The sequence below is a fragment of the Lipotes vexillifer genome, unplaced genomic scaffold (assembly GCF_000442215.2).
Source record: "Lipotes vexillifer unplaced genomic scaffold, Lipotes_vexillifer_v1.1 scaffold419, whole genome shotgun sequence".
NCBI lineage: Eukaryota > Metazoa > Chordata > Mammalia > Artiodactyla > Lipotidae > Lipotes > Lipotes vexillifer.
The window spans coordinates 1,078,442-1,092,695 of record NW_006786333.1 but is presented as its reverse complement, the minus strand read 5'-3'; the positions used below and the strand labels follow the sequence as shown (position 1 = coordinate 1,092,695).

Genomic DNA, 14,254 nt, shown 5'->3' with positions numbered 1-14,254 from the left:
GTGAAGTAGGGCTCTTTTAGATTTTAGCTACATGACAAATTCTGAAATTATTACCTGAAAATATTTGATATTTTAATTACACAGATTTAGATTATTACCTGGACACTATTTTCTTGTGTTTGGTGAAGTGGTTTTACATGAGGTAATGAAGGCTGAGTTCCTAATTTTCTATCCAAAAATACTTCTTTGCTGCAAGCATAACACCATACTCGAAGAGTGGTAAGGTTCACAGTTAAATAATGCTTTGTCTCCTGTATAATTTCATGGGAGAGAGGGAAGAAGAGCCAAAAATATAGTTGAAAACCTTTCAAAAGATCATAGAAGATAAACTGCTGGCCTTTGATGAATAACAATATACTCAAAAGAGAAAATTTAAACTGGAGCACCAAAAAACCATTTTTTAGATAAACTGTTAATGCACAGTGAATAGTAACAATATCTAAGCCTACTCCAAGAGTTATTCTATTGTCATTTTTCACCACTATTCATTATAAAGATAAACACAAGAGTTATACTCTGCTTTGCGGTTAGCAAGTAATTATAATACAAGAAAATTGACAATAGCACAGTTAACTGTTCCAGGAGATCAGAATGGCAAAAGAATATAAATGACATGAATCAAAGCACAAAACAGCTCAAGCGATAGTGAATATGATCTTGGATATACGAAACTCCAGCCTTTCTCAACTAGAGCTCTGCAAGAGAATAATGCCCTATAGACAATGATCTGAGTAACTATTTTCTCAATTCTCCCAAGAATAGTAGAGTACCACCATTCTAGATGCACCAAAGAGAAGTAAATTAACTATGTACCATGATGCCTGAGAGCCTTAATTAATTCTCTTGAGGAACCCTGGTTGAGAACAGTTAATGCTGTAGAGATAATATGAACAAGACAGTTCATTCTCAAGAAAATGTATAGTTTAGAATGGGAGTTCTATCTAATCTGTAAAAGAAGCATGCCAGAATTACACACAAGCACCAAACAACCAGAGTGACGTAGAAATGGGACTCCAGTAAGGAGGATGTAGAGAAAAAGGTATATGAATTGAGACTTGAAGTCAGTCAGGCCCTGTCATAGCCTAGGCTTCTATTCTTGACTTCAAGTTCCATATCCTACTAATATCTTCAGCTACCACCTCCACACATCTGGAGGTACATTTCTTAAATCACTACTCTCTTAATTACAACCTCTTTCTAATACTGATCTTAGCAACTCCCCTCCCCACCTTTTTATAAGCTAAGATTTAACTCATTTATTTAAAAAAAAGAAAAAAAAAGAAAAACGGACAAAATTTTGAATTACAACTTAATGTTGTATTTGCTTTCCCTTTCCTTCAGGCTCTCTTTAAAAAACATCTTGCACGAAATTTTTCTACATACATACCTGAGAATGTATGGTGCTATGATCTACTTGTGATTCACCACAGCCAACATATGAACATCTATTCTATAAATAATTATATAAAAAGGAAAATTAGGTATTTTATAACATGTAAGTTTACAATAATAGCATTACAATTACATTTACAATGAAGTTCTGATCACATGGTTTAACGGAAAGATTAAATGACTTCCCAAGTCAGTTATTTTAACCAAAAGGTACTAGGCACAAAAGAATATAACCGGAATATTTCTAAGCTAAAAGATATGTCTCCGCTAATAAAAGGTGAGGGTAAAATATTTTAGTGATTTACCAAACTCTGCAAAAAGCACTGTAAGTTAAAGCCCAAAGTTTAAAGTTTAATTTTTATAATTGACAATGATCTTCTTAAAGTATGTTCATTTATGAAGTCCTCTAATTGTCAAAAAAAATCTTCTAGTTAACCTTATTCAGATATAAATTTTTATATCAAACTTTTCAGAAGAAACATACACATACCTCCAGGCACGCCCAAAGGTTTGGTCCTCTGACTTTACAATCCTGACAAGAACCCTATGAAAGGAAAATCACACAGACAACATTACCGTTACATAAATACAGCCAAATATATACATTCACTAATATCATATATACAAAATTTGGACTCATGAACATAGAATATTTTAGTAATCTATAGAAAAAACATATTTGGGAGAAAAATGAATATGATCTTTTAAAGGATTTTTTAAAGGAAGAAAAAAAGCCCTCTTTCTTACATGAGATTTTTGTATTAAATCTTCTTTAGTTATTTCACCAACTGAATCCAAATGCGGACAATGACCTCGAAAAGCTGACATTTTGTTAGAAATGTTTTCCTGTTTCTCAAGGCTTTCCAAATGAGGTAATACCTACAGAAAAATTGACCAGAAAAGTCAATTTTAAAAGTGCTAATATATTAAAAATTATTAAAAGATAAAACAAGAAGCATACATGTTTATAAGTTTGCCCTACAAAAGTGTATATTTTCAAATACATCTAGGGTACTTTCACAATTGAAGTTAATTTCAACACTGGAAGTTTCTCTACTAATAAATAATCATTTTATTAAAATTGATACCTATGAGTCAATGTAAGTTTGTTTCTCCATTACTTTTGCTGCTTTTTCCCCTTTCTCCCATTTCATTTTTTAGAGGTAAATAAAAGGGAAAAAACTTCAGGTTATTCAATTTAAGTATTTTTATCCCCTCTTATTTTTCGTTTAAAAAGATTAACCCTTAGGCTAGAATTGGAATTGAAAAGAAAAAGAATTCAAATGGAAACCTTCATTTTCACACTAGCAATAGCCCACTGATGATATAAATGAAATAGTTTGGTATCCTAGCAATAAACCAGCATAGTCACTTTATATCAGAGTTTCTCAACCCTGGCACCACTGACACTTCAGGCCAGATAATTATCTCTTGTGGAGGGTTGTCCTGTACATTGTAAGATATTTAGCAACATTCCTTCTTCTACCCTCTAGATACCAGAACACCCTCACTACTACCACTCTGAGCTTTGACAACCAATGTCATTAGACAGTGTAAAATTATGTCCTCTGGGGACAAAGTCATCCCAGGTTGAGAACCACATTATCATATGATCCTTCCAACAACACTGAGATAGGCACCATTATTATCTTCATCTGCATATAAAGCTAATAAGAGAAGAAAACCTAACTGAGTTCACATTGTTAACATAGGATTCAATCTAGGATTTGAATCCACCTATACATCTCATGGGTAAGAGCCAAGGACTCTAAAGTCAAATAGACCTGAAGATACCAGTAAGTGCTGAATGTTGTACTCCTACCGTAAGGATTAAATGAGGTAGTACATGTCACGTGTGTAGCACATACTACACATACACATAAAACTTTATTAGGCACTTTGCATCATCCCTTGAGGTTTTTTTATATGACCAGTAAAGGTCTCAGACCTCCCTCCCCTATGAGACAACCAGTTTAAGACTGAGGTAGTTTCCCAAATCAGTAATAATTTTCCTAATATTCTTCAGGAGTTTCCTCAATTCCATTAAAGTAAACAGAAGGCAAAGTATTTTGCAATCCCAGTGAACTTAATTTCCTCCAAGACATCACAATGTACTGTATTGTCACTAAATTTTATCTACCTCTACTTTAAATCTTATGAATCATAGAGCAAACTTATACACTGCATTCAATGCCCAGATTATCTTATGAATGGTTTAAGTGAGTGATTTCCAAGTAAATATCTCAAGTCTAACTCAGTAAGGATTTCTAGGTCTTCTTTGGACTGTACATTCTACCCATCTATCTATCTATCTATCTATCTATCTATCTATCTATCTATCAGCCATGTTGGGTCTTCGTTGCTGCACATGGGCTTTCTCTAGTTGCAGAGAGTGGGGGCTCTCTTCATTGCGGTACGCAAACTTCTCAATGCAGTGGCTTCTCTTATTGTGGAGCACAGGCTGTAGGCACGTGGGCTTCAATAGTTGCAGCACAGGGGCTCAGTAGTTGTGGCTTGTGGGCTCTAGAGCACAAGCTCAGTAGCTATGGTGCACAGGCTTAGTTGCTCTGCAGCATGTGGGATCTTCCCAGACCAGGGATCAAACCCGAGTCCCCTGCACTAGCAGGCAGATTGTTAACCACTGCGCCACCAGGGGAAGTCCCAGATTGTACATTCTTAATAACAGGGCATTTTATGAGCTTTCATTCATCTTTGGGGTTTGAGAACATTATTTGGGAAAAAGTTAAGAAACTTTCTAGGAAAGAATAAACAGTTATAAATGTGCTGAAATATTAACACATTAGAAAACACATTAAATAAAACGGTTCTATCAAATCAAATCAAATAAGCCCAATATTATACTGCAACCTACAAAATACAACAGGAATAACACTGGGGTTGATATTGAATAAGTCATTATTTATAAATACCACATTATTACATAATATTACATAAGCCATGCTCCTGACTTTCAGAGCATAAAGTTAAACTTAAAATAATTCATATTTTCCATTTTTTATTTATGTATGGAGGAGGGTTTCCCACCCACCTCTCACTTCCTTTTGCAATTAGATATCTTCTCCCTCTTATCCAAATACTCCCACTTGCAACCATAATGGAGCGACATGGACCAGATTTACCTTCTCAAATAAGTAAGAAACCAGACCAAAAAATATAAAATAATGGTTTTCAGACACAGACACTGGATAACAGGTACTGCAAGACACTGATCCATAAGAAGATAAAAACAAGGTGACTATCCCAACTTACTGCCTGGAGAGAATTTCCTTCTAGGCCACAGTACAGGTAGAAGAAAACTCAAACAGATTTTGGTGATCTCTCTAAGTTGAAGAGACAGAGTTGAAAATTCAGGGAGGCCAAGGTGAGTAACAGACAGTAAAGAACTGAATAGAGAGCAAGTGAACTCTGGAGATTCGTAAAGGGCTACCATTATGTTTTCAACCAGTACTGATGAGCATGTGCCTGTGATTAAACTCCCCTAAGAAGGGGAAAGAACTATTGGAAAGGAGCAGGTAGAACAATTCTCAAAGCCAACCCAGGTCTGTCTGTGTTTCCACCAGCCAGAGTTGAAAGATTTCATAATACAGAAGGAATAAAATAGCATACTCAGAAGGGTATCACCTTAGTATTGGGAAAAAATTATCCCTAGAAGAAAGACTACTTTGGTTCTGCCTTCAAAAAGTTCAAAAGAGAGCATTACAGGGTCAAACTGTTCCCAAGGAATTTAACTGTGTCCCAGAAAAAAAATGAACATTTAAAGGAATGAAAACAACCAACACCTGACAAGGTAAAAATCAAATGTCTGGCATCCAATCAAAAACTATAAGATATACAGGGGCTTCCCTGGCAGCACAGTGGTTAACAATCTGCCTGCCAGTGCAGGGGACACAGGTTCGAGCCCTGGTCCAGGAAGATCCCACATGCCGTGGAGCAACTAAGACCATGCATCACAACTACTGAGCCTGTGCTCTAGAGCCTGCAAACCACAACTACTGAGCCCACGTGCCACAACTTCTGAAGCCCGCACACCTAGAGCCCGTGCTCCACAACAAGAGAAGCCACCACAATGAGAAGCCCGTGCACCACAACAAAGAGTAGTCCCCGCTCGCCACAACTAGTGAAAGCCCGCGCACAGCAACAAAGACCTAATGCAGCCAAAAATAAACAAATTAATTAATTAATTAAAAAAAATTATAAGATAGGGCTTCCCTGGTGGCGCAGTGGTTGAGAGTCCGCCTGCCGATGCAGGAGACATGGGTTCGTGCCCCAGTCCGGGAAGATCCCACATGCCACAGAGCAGCTGGGCCCGTGAGCCATGGCCGCTGAGCCTTCACGTCCGGAGCCTGTGCTCCGCAACGGGAGAGGCCACAACAGTGAGAGGCCCGCGGACCGCAAAAAAAAAAAAAAAAAAAAAAAAAAACCCATTAATCTCAACTTTCAACTTTGACATCATGGTATAACATGTAGTATTCTCAAGAAGGTTTGCATAAAATTCCGTTAACCTCTCCTATACCTGGCTATCTATGATGTCTCCTTCCTCGTTCCTAATATTGCATATTTTTACTCCATTTTCTTCTCTTCTATATGAGGTTTATCTAATTCATCAGTCCTTGCAAAGAACCAGCTTTGGGATTTATCCTTCCCACTATTTTTGTTTTGTTGTTTCCAATTCCATTAACTACAGTTTTATCTTTAATCCCCATGTCCTATTTGGTTTCTGTTTTATTTTCTTAATCCCTAAATATGGCAACTGAATTCTCTTAGTTTTATTTACTTAATAATAAAAGTATTTAAACTATACATTTTCTTCTTAATACCAATGTTTGCCAATAGGATGGAAATGTTCTTCTCACTGCTTTCTAGACAGTATGTTATCTCACTTTTGACTGTAAAATGTTTTAAGTGCATCAATACAAGATTGGATATATATATATACATATACATATACACATATACATATATATATGTATATATATTCATGACTGAACACTACACATCAGTTTAACTTCATGGACTGGATGGATAATTTATCAACATGAATAGATCTAAAGGACATAATGTTGAATGGAAAAAAAGGAAGATGCAAAATAATACATTCTCGATGATACCACTGAAGTAAAAATTTAAAACCTGAAGGAAGAATACATTAGGAGTTTGGGATTATCAGATACAAACTACTATATATAAAACAGGTAAACAAGGTCCTACTGTATAGCACAGGGAACTATACTTAATTATCCTGTAATAAACTATAATGGAAAAAAATGTGAAAAAAATATATATGTACAACAGAATCACTTTGCCGTACACCAGAAACTAATACATTGTAAATTAACTATACTTCAGTTAAAATAAAAAAAAAACAAAAAAAATAAGAAAACAATGTTCAAAAAAAAAAATAAAGCCCCAAAACAAAACATGCATAATAGCACATTGTATCTGTATGTACATATCCACTGTAAAAGCATAAAAATACAATTTTGAAGGTTATGTACTCAGAATGTTGCCTCACAGCAAAGAAGAAAGGGGGACTAGAGAAAGATTAGTTCTCTCCATTCTGCTATTAATGTTCTGGTATTTAAACAGCTTAATGAGAATTAATTTGCAGATAACATGATACTATACACAGAAAACCCTAAAGATGCTACTAGAAAACTACTAGAGCTAATCAATGAATTTGGTAAAGTTGCAGGATACAAAATTAATACACAGAAATCTCTTGCATTCCTATATACTAACACCAAAAGATCAGAAAGAGAAATTAAGGAAACAGTCCCATTTACCATCACAACAAAAAGAATAAAACACTTATGAATAAACCTACCTAAGGAGGCCAAAGACCTGTACTCAGAAAGCTATAAGATACTGGGACTTCCCTGGTGATCCAGTGGATAAGAATCTGCCTTCCAATGCAGGGGACACAGGTTCGATCTCTGGTCGCGGAAGTAAGATCACACATGCCATGCGGCAACTAAGCCTGCATGCTCTGGAGCCTGTGCACCACAACTAGAGAGCCTGCGTGCCACAACTACTGAGCCCCCATGCTCAAGAGCCCGCACACCACAACTAGAGAGAAGCCTGCTCACTGAAACGACAGATCCCACATGCCACAACGAAGATTCCGCACACTGGAACTAAGACCCGACACAGCCAAATACATAAAAATAAATAAATTTATTTTTTAAAAATGAAAACTATAAGATACTGATGAAAAAATCAAAGATGAACAAACAGATGGAGAGATATACCATGTTCTTGGATCAGAACAATCAATACTGTGAAAATGACTATACTACCCAAAGCAATCTACAGATTCAATGCAATCCCCATCAAATTACCCATGGCATTTTTTCATAGAATTAGAACAAAACATTTTACAATTTGTATGGAAACACAAAAGACCCCAAATAGCCAAAGCAATCTTGAGAAAGAAAAACGGAACTGAAGGAATCAGGCTCCCTGACTTCAGACTATACTACAAAGCTACAGTAATCAAGACAGTATGGTACTAGCACAAAAACAGAAATACAGATCAATGGAACAGGATAAAAAGCCCAGAGATAAACCCATGCACCTATTGCCACCTAATCTATGACAAAGGAGGCAAGAATATACAATGGAGAAAAAACAGTCTCTTCAATAAATGATGCTGGGAAAACTGGACAGCTACATGTAAAAGAATGAAATTAGAACACTCCCTAACATCATACACAAAAATAAACTTAAAATGGATCAAAGACCCAAATGTAAGAGCAGACACTATAAAACTCTTATAGGAAAACATAGGCAGAACACTCTTTGACATAAACTGCAACAAGATCTTTTTTGATCCACTTCCTAGAGTAATGAAAATTAAAACAAAAATAAACAAATGGGATCTAATCAAACTTAAAAGCTTTTGCACAGCAAAGGAAACCATAAACAAAACGAAAAGCCAACCCTCAGAATGGAAGAAAATATATGCAAGTGAAGAAACCAACAAGGGATTAATCTCCAAAATATACAAATCTACAAAACTATTAATCTACAAAACTCTAAGACTCCTCTGGAAGCTTGGGGATCACAGGTTGGGAATTACTAGAGAGCAAAAAAAATTCAAACTGTGCATGGAAATTAAGGCTTTCCATAATTTGACCTCAATTTGTCCTGACCTTTGCGACATTTTATCAAACAACTTTTCCCTCTATCTACCCTATCTGGACAATTTGAAATCTCCTCAGCAATAACGATGGTAATAACAACTGAAAAATCTTCCAGATTGAAATGATAGCATGCTGTATGATGTACAGCTTTGGCAGGGGCTCAAGTGCCCATCTGTAGATTCAAAACTGCTTCTGAAGATATTACTTTGAAGGGGGTGGGGAAGATATCACTTTTTAACAGTACAATCCCCAAATCTTCAGGCCCCAAATTCTGACCCGGTCATCTTAATAACAGAATAGCAGACATTCAAATTTTAATACAGGAAAAGCATAGGGACCAGTGTTATTAATATTTGTTACACATCAAGACATAGTTGGTAACCTAAGGAGAACCTTTTAATATTGAAAAACTGCCTATATTCCATTATCTAGTCTATTCCAAAAAGTAAAGCTATTTATAAAGAATCAGAATCAAGCGATTGTGACAAAAAAATTTGTCATGAGAACTGGTTGCTAATTTATTAGTTACACAGAAGATTAATATGAATCCAGAAGAAACTCTGTATTAGCAGATGGCAGAACTGTTCAAAATTCTTTTAAAAATCTGGATAAAGACACAGAAGACAGGCTAGTTAAATCTAATTACAAAATTATAAAAATAACTAAGGAAATGACATTTTATTTAGAAAAATGAGCTAAGATTAACAAGGATGGATATAGTATTCTATATTGGCATTCAAAGAGTCTACTGTCGGGGGCTTCCCTGGTGGCACAGGGGTTGAGAATCTGCCTGCCACTGCAGGGGACATGGGTTCGAGCCCTGGTCTGGGAGGATCCCACATGCCGCGGAGCAACTGGGCCCGTGAGCCACAACTACTGAGCCTGCGCGTCTGGAGCCTGTGCTCTGCAACAAGAGAGGCCACGATAGTGAGAGGCCCACGCACCGTGATGAAGAGTGGCCCCTGCTCGCCGCAACTAGAGAAAGCCCTCGCACAGAAACAAAGACCCAACACACCCAAAAATAAATAAATTAATTAATTAATTTTAAAAAAAGAGTCTACTGTCTAAAGTAAGGCCAAAAAAAGGGTTTCAGGTATTTAGATTCTAGATGCTAGAAGACGAAGGAAACAACAGTGCAGTTCTCACTCAATTTATCAACAGAATAGGTTTCAGAATAAAAAGAGAAGCCAGTCTTATTGTACTCATAAACTAAGTAGATTATATAGTGAGTGTTTTATTTACGAAGAACGTTAAAAGCTACAGAATACAAATGCCTTCCATAGACAGTCTTAAATAATTTGAAAACTGTATCCTCATATAGACAACACTATGGCTAAAAGTAAAGTTTCCGGAGCAAGGCTACCTGGGTTCAAATCCAAGCTCCACTATGTCCTAGGTTTGTGACCAGGGTTAAGCCACTTCTCTGTGTCTCAGTTCCCTCATCTATAAAATTGAGATAATTACAAAAATCTACCTCGTGGAGTTGGGGGGTGTTATATAACACATTTGTTAACATATATAAATTACTTCGAACAGAGTGAGAGTAAGCACTCAATAAATGTTAACTATTATGAGCAAAAATTGAAAGTATGGATGTTATGTTTAGACAGCAGAAGGCAAAAGTTGGAGGACTTGAGGGGAGTTCCCTGGAGGTCCAGTGGTTAGGACTCGGCACTTTCACTGCCCAGGCCCTGGCTGGGGGACTACGATCCTGTAAGTCGCTCCAAGCAGTCAAAAAAAAAAAAAGTTGGAGGACTTGATACATGCATTCCAATTATTTGGACATTATGACCAAAGTAAAAGAGATCTTTTCTTTTTTACATAACTTGAGAAATTTAGAAATAGCAACTCCAGTCAATGGTGAAGATTTTCAACAATTAGAGCTATATAAAAATGGAAGGTGGAACCTTGGGAAGTAGGATGTTCCCCATCATTGTTACACACAGAGGCTGGAAGACCAACTGTCAGGTGTTTCAAAGGACAGCATTTTGCTCTAAAGTCAATTCTAAGATTCTCTGACTGCAGAAAAACTGATTTGTCTGCCAGTAGTTTCAACCTATACAACTGTTCCTATACAACTAATCTGACTAGTCCAACTGTATTATTTTATCTTTTACTTTTTTAAACTGTTTTTTAAAAATTAATTATTTATTTTTGGCTGCATTGGGTCTTTGTTGTTCTGCCTGGGATTTCTCTAGTTGTGGCAAGTGGGGGCTACTCTTTGTTGCAGTGCGTGGGCTTCTCATTGCGGTGGCTTCTCTTGTGGAGCACGGGCTCTAAGCGCGTGGGCTTCAGTAGTTGTGGCTCGCAGGCGCTAGAGCGCCCAGTAGTTGTGGTGCACGGGCTTGGTTGTTCCGGGGCACGTGGGATCTTCCCGGACCAAGGATCGAACCCATGTCCCCTGCATTGGTAGGAGGACTCTTAACCACTACACCACCCTGGAAGCCCCCAACTGTACTATTTTATTTTATTTTTAATTTTATTTATTATTTTTAGCTGTGTTGGGTCTTTGTTGCTGTGCACAGCTTTCTTCTAGTTGAGGCAAGTGGGGGCTGCTCTTCATTGCAGTGCGTGTGCTTCTCATTGCGATGCCTTCTCTTGTTGCGGAGCACGTGCTCTAGTGGGCAGGCTTCAGTAGTTGTGGCATGTGGACTCAGTAGTTGCGGTTCGCAGGCTCTAGAGCACAGGCTCAGTAGCTGTGGCGCACAGGCTTAGTTGCTCCGTAGCGTGTGGGATCTTCCTGGACCAGAGTTTGAACCCGTGTCCCCTGCACTGGCAGGTGGATTCTTAACCACTGTGCCACCAGGGAAGCCCAACTGTACTATTTTAAATACTAGGTTTCAAAATTATTTCAATTGTAAAAATACAACATTATAATAACCTTACAGCTTATTTTTCCATATTTACCATAGAAGAAAATTACTATACAACAAAAGCAAGCCAAAAAAATTGACAATAGATGTATCAATATCAGCAAAGAATACAATAGGCAGAAAAGTTTATTTTATTCTAAATCAATCCATAATAAGAGTCCGTGGAGACTTTTAATCTATAAAATATGCTGATGAGCACTTTTTAAAAATATATATTTATTTATTTGGTTGTGCCGGGTCTTAAGTTGCGGCTCATGGGCTCCTTAGTTGTGGCATGCAAACTCTTAGTTGCAGCACACATGTGGGATCTAGTTCCCTTACCAGGGATTGAACCCGGGCCCCCAGTGGATAAGACGTGGAGTCTTATCCACTGCGCCACCAGGGAAGTCCCCTGATGAGCACTGTTTTATTTTTTAATTAATTAATTTATTTATGGCTGCGTTGGGTCTTCGTTGCTGTGCGCAGGCTTTCGCTACTTTCGGCGAGCGGGAGATACTCTTCGTTGTAGTGCACGGCCTTCCCATTGCGGTGGCTTCTTTTGTTGCGGATCATGGGCTCTAGGCGCACAGGCTTCAGTAGTTGTGGCACATGGGCTCAGTAGTTGTGGTGCACAGGCTTAGTTGCTCCGCAGCATGCGAGCTTCCCCGACCAGGGCTTAAACCCGTGTCCCCTACATTGGCAAGCAGATTCTTAAACAATGTGCCACCAGGGAAGTCCCCTGATGAGCACTTTTTTTTTTTTTTTTTTTTTTTGGCGGTACGTGGGTCTCTCACTGTTGCGGCCTCTCCCATTGTGGAGTACAGGCTCCAGACCGCAGGCTCACCAGCCATGGCTCACGGGCCCAGCCGCTCCGCGGCATGTGGGATCCTTCCGGACCGGGGCACGAACCCATGTCCCCTGCATCGGTAGGCGGACTCTCAACCACTGCGCCACCAGGGAAGCCCTGATGAGCACTTTTAAGAATTGTGTTTCTCGTCCTTTAAACAAATATTCTAACAAACACAAACTCCTTAAAATCTTCACACAGATCTCACAGTCCTATAACTCTTCCCCTAATCATTCTTAATTTTCGTTCAAACCATAACAAAGAAAAAGAAATTTAGTACTAATCTTCTAATTTCCCTTTTCTTAAAAACATCCGTCCCTTTGACCCTTAACAGTCTAATTAATGAGAGGCTTACTGAGTCTATTCAGAGAACTATATAATCTCCTAATTGATTGCTCTACCTGCAATCTAGCTGTTCTAGAACCTATTCTTAACACTGCCACAATAAACCACCCAAAAGCATAGCTCCAACCTGGCAACCCCGCTTTAAATAAAATTCCTTAATCAAGATTTGTAAACATTAATCAGCATTTCCTACAAAAAAAAATATGTCCAATAACAGCAAAGTATAGTCAACTGTAGCCTTATCTAGTTGAAATAATTGTGACAAACACTAGGCAGAGGGGGAAGAGAGAAGAGGGAGGAAGCAAGAGGAAGAGAAATGGAGAACAAGAATCAATGAATATAACAGGGTTCTAATAGAAGAACAGATCAGCTGATGGTAATTTTCACCCTAAGTCACTTCTGAGCAAGATGGAGGGGTAATTAAATTAACAGAATATCAACATTATGGGACAGTCATTAAAACTACTTAAGTAGAACATGTAGAATCATGGAAAAACAAATGCAACCACCATATTCAAATGAGAACCACGCTAAGAAATTTTGTCAATTTTTTTTCTTTACCAGAATATTGTTGATTATAAAAAAGAATCAGAATTTATTCATCTAAATAATGCCTCTACTAAAAATATTAGCAATTCCTCCTTCAGGATTTTATAAATAGTTAAAAAATGTAAGAAATCTTATTCTATGTCACATTCAGTCTCATATTTTCACCATACTGCCATATTTCAGGACGCGCTAGCCCCAGGCTTTTAGAGGCTAATTTAACAAAGGCCCAATCAAGTATGGGTCAGACACTGTGTACCTAGTAGGGGTGGCAGCACTGTTCAAATCTCCACCCTACTTTCCCTTTTGAATGACTGGTCACCTACACTCTACTTTATCAACACTCTTCAACACACTGTAATTCCTTTATTCTCCTGAAATAACTATTTTGAATGTCAGTGACCTTCTGTCAACCCTCCTCAATCACAAGTTACATAACTCTCAAACCTCAGTGCCATTTTAGAGTCCCTCCTCATTTCCTATATTCTACCAGTTACCAAATTCTACTGCTTGCTTCTTTTATCCATCACTTCTCAACTCACATTTCTTCTAGATCGCCACCTAAATTGAGGCTTTTATTTCACATCTTGATTATTTAATAGGAATGCCTATTAACAGACACAGTTGACATCTGGCCCCCATCCCTTCAGCTCACCTTGCAGCTGGTACAGATAGTATCCTGACAGCTTCCCACCTCCACCAACAGGAGCCTGCCCAACCCTAGCTAAGACAATGGGAAGTGCTCGAAACATTTCAAGAACAATCTCAATCAGTGAGGACTGGAGTAGGTGGAAAAACTCCCCAGCTACCCTTCAGTTAGTAGGACAATTCTAAGGCAGCTCTACAAAAATCTCCACAGGATTAACCCCCAGTTGCCCATCACTGGCTTTTTTCCCCTCTCCTGACTCTTTACCCACTCCCTCACTTGTGCTTCCTGGCATCTCACCTGCACCCATGTTATCTCAAGGTCTGCTTACAAGATAGCACTTTGGAGAAACTACAAGGGCCACAAAAGTAACACCATCGGGGCTTCCCTGGTGGCGCAGTGGCTGAGAGTCCGCCTGCCGATGCAGGGGGCACGAGGTCATGCCCCCGGCTGGGAGGATCCC

The 14,254-nt window shown here is 38.2% G+C and overlaps 1 protein-coding gene across 2 annotated transcripts in view; it reads right to left on the bottom strand.

Annotated features, from left to right (window-relative positions):
• The window catches only part of USP33 (ubiquitin specific peptidase 33), a 51,826-nt gene that overhangs the window by 34,383 nt on the left and 3,189 nt on the right, over positions 1-14,254 (bottom strand). Inside the window, exons 2-5 of one of the 2 annotated variants that reach the window (XM_007458716.1) lie at positions 2,140-2,271; positions 1,883-1,936; positions 1,388-1,450; positions 99-251 (exon numbers count right to left, since the gene is read on the bottom strand). In XM_007458716.1, coding sequence (XP_007458778.1) covers positions 99-251; positions 1,388-1,450; positions 1,883-1,936; positions 2,140-2,220 — 351 coding nt within the window. In that variant the 5' untranslated portion in view covers positions 2,221-2,271. Of the gene's footprint in view, positions 1-98; positions 252-1,387; positions 1,451-1,882; positions 1,937-2,139; positions 2,272-14,254 lie in introns of those variants that run through there. The other variant, XM_007458717.1, reaches the window with a different exon arrangement.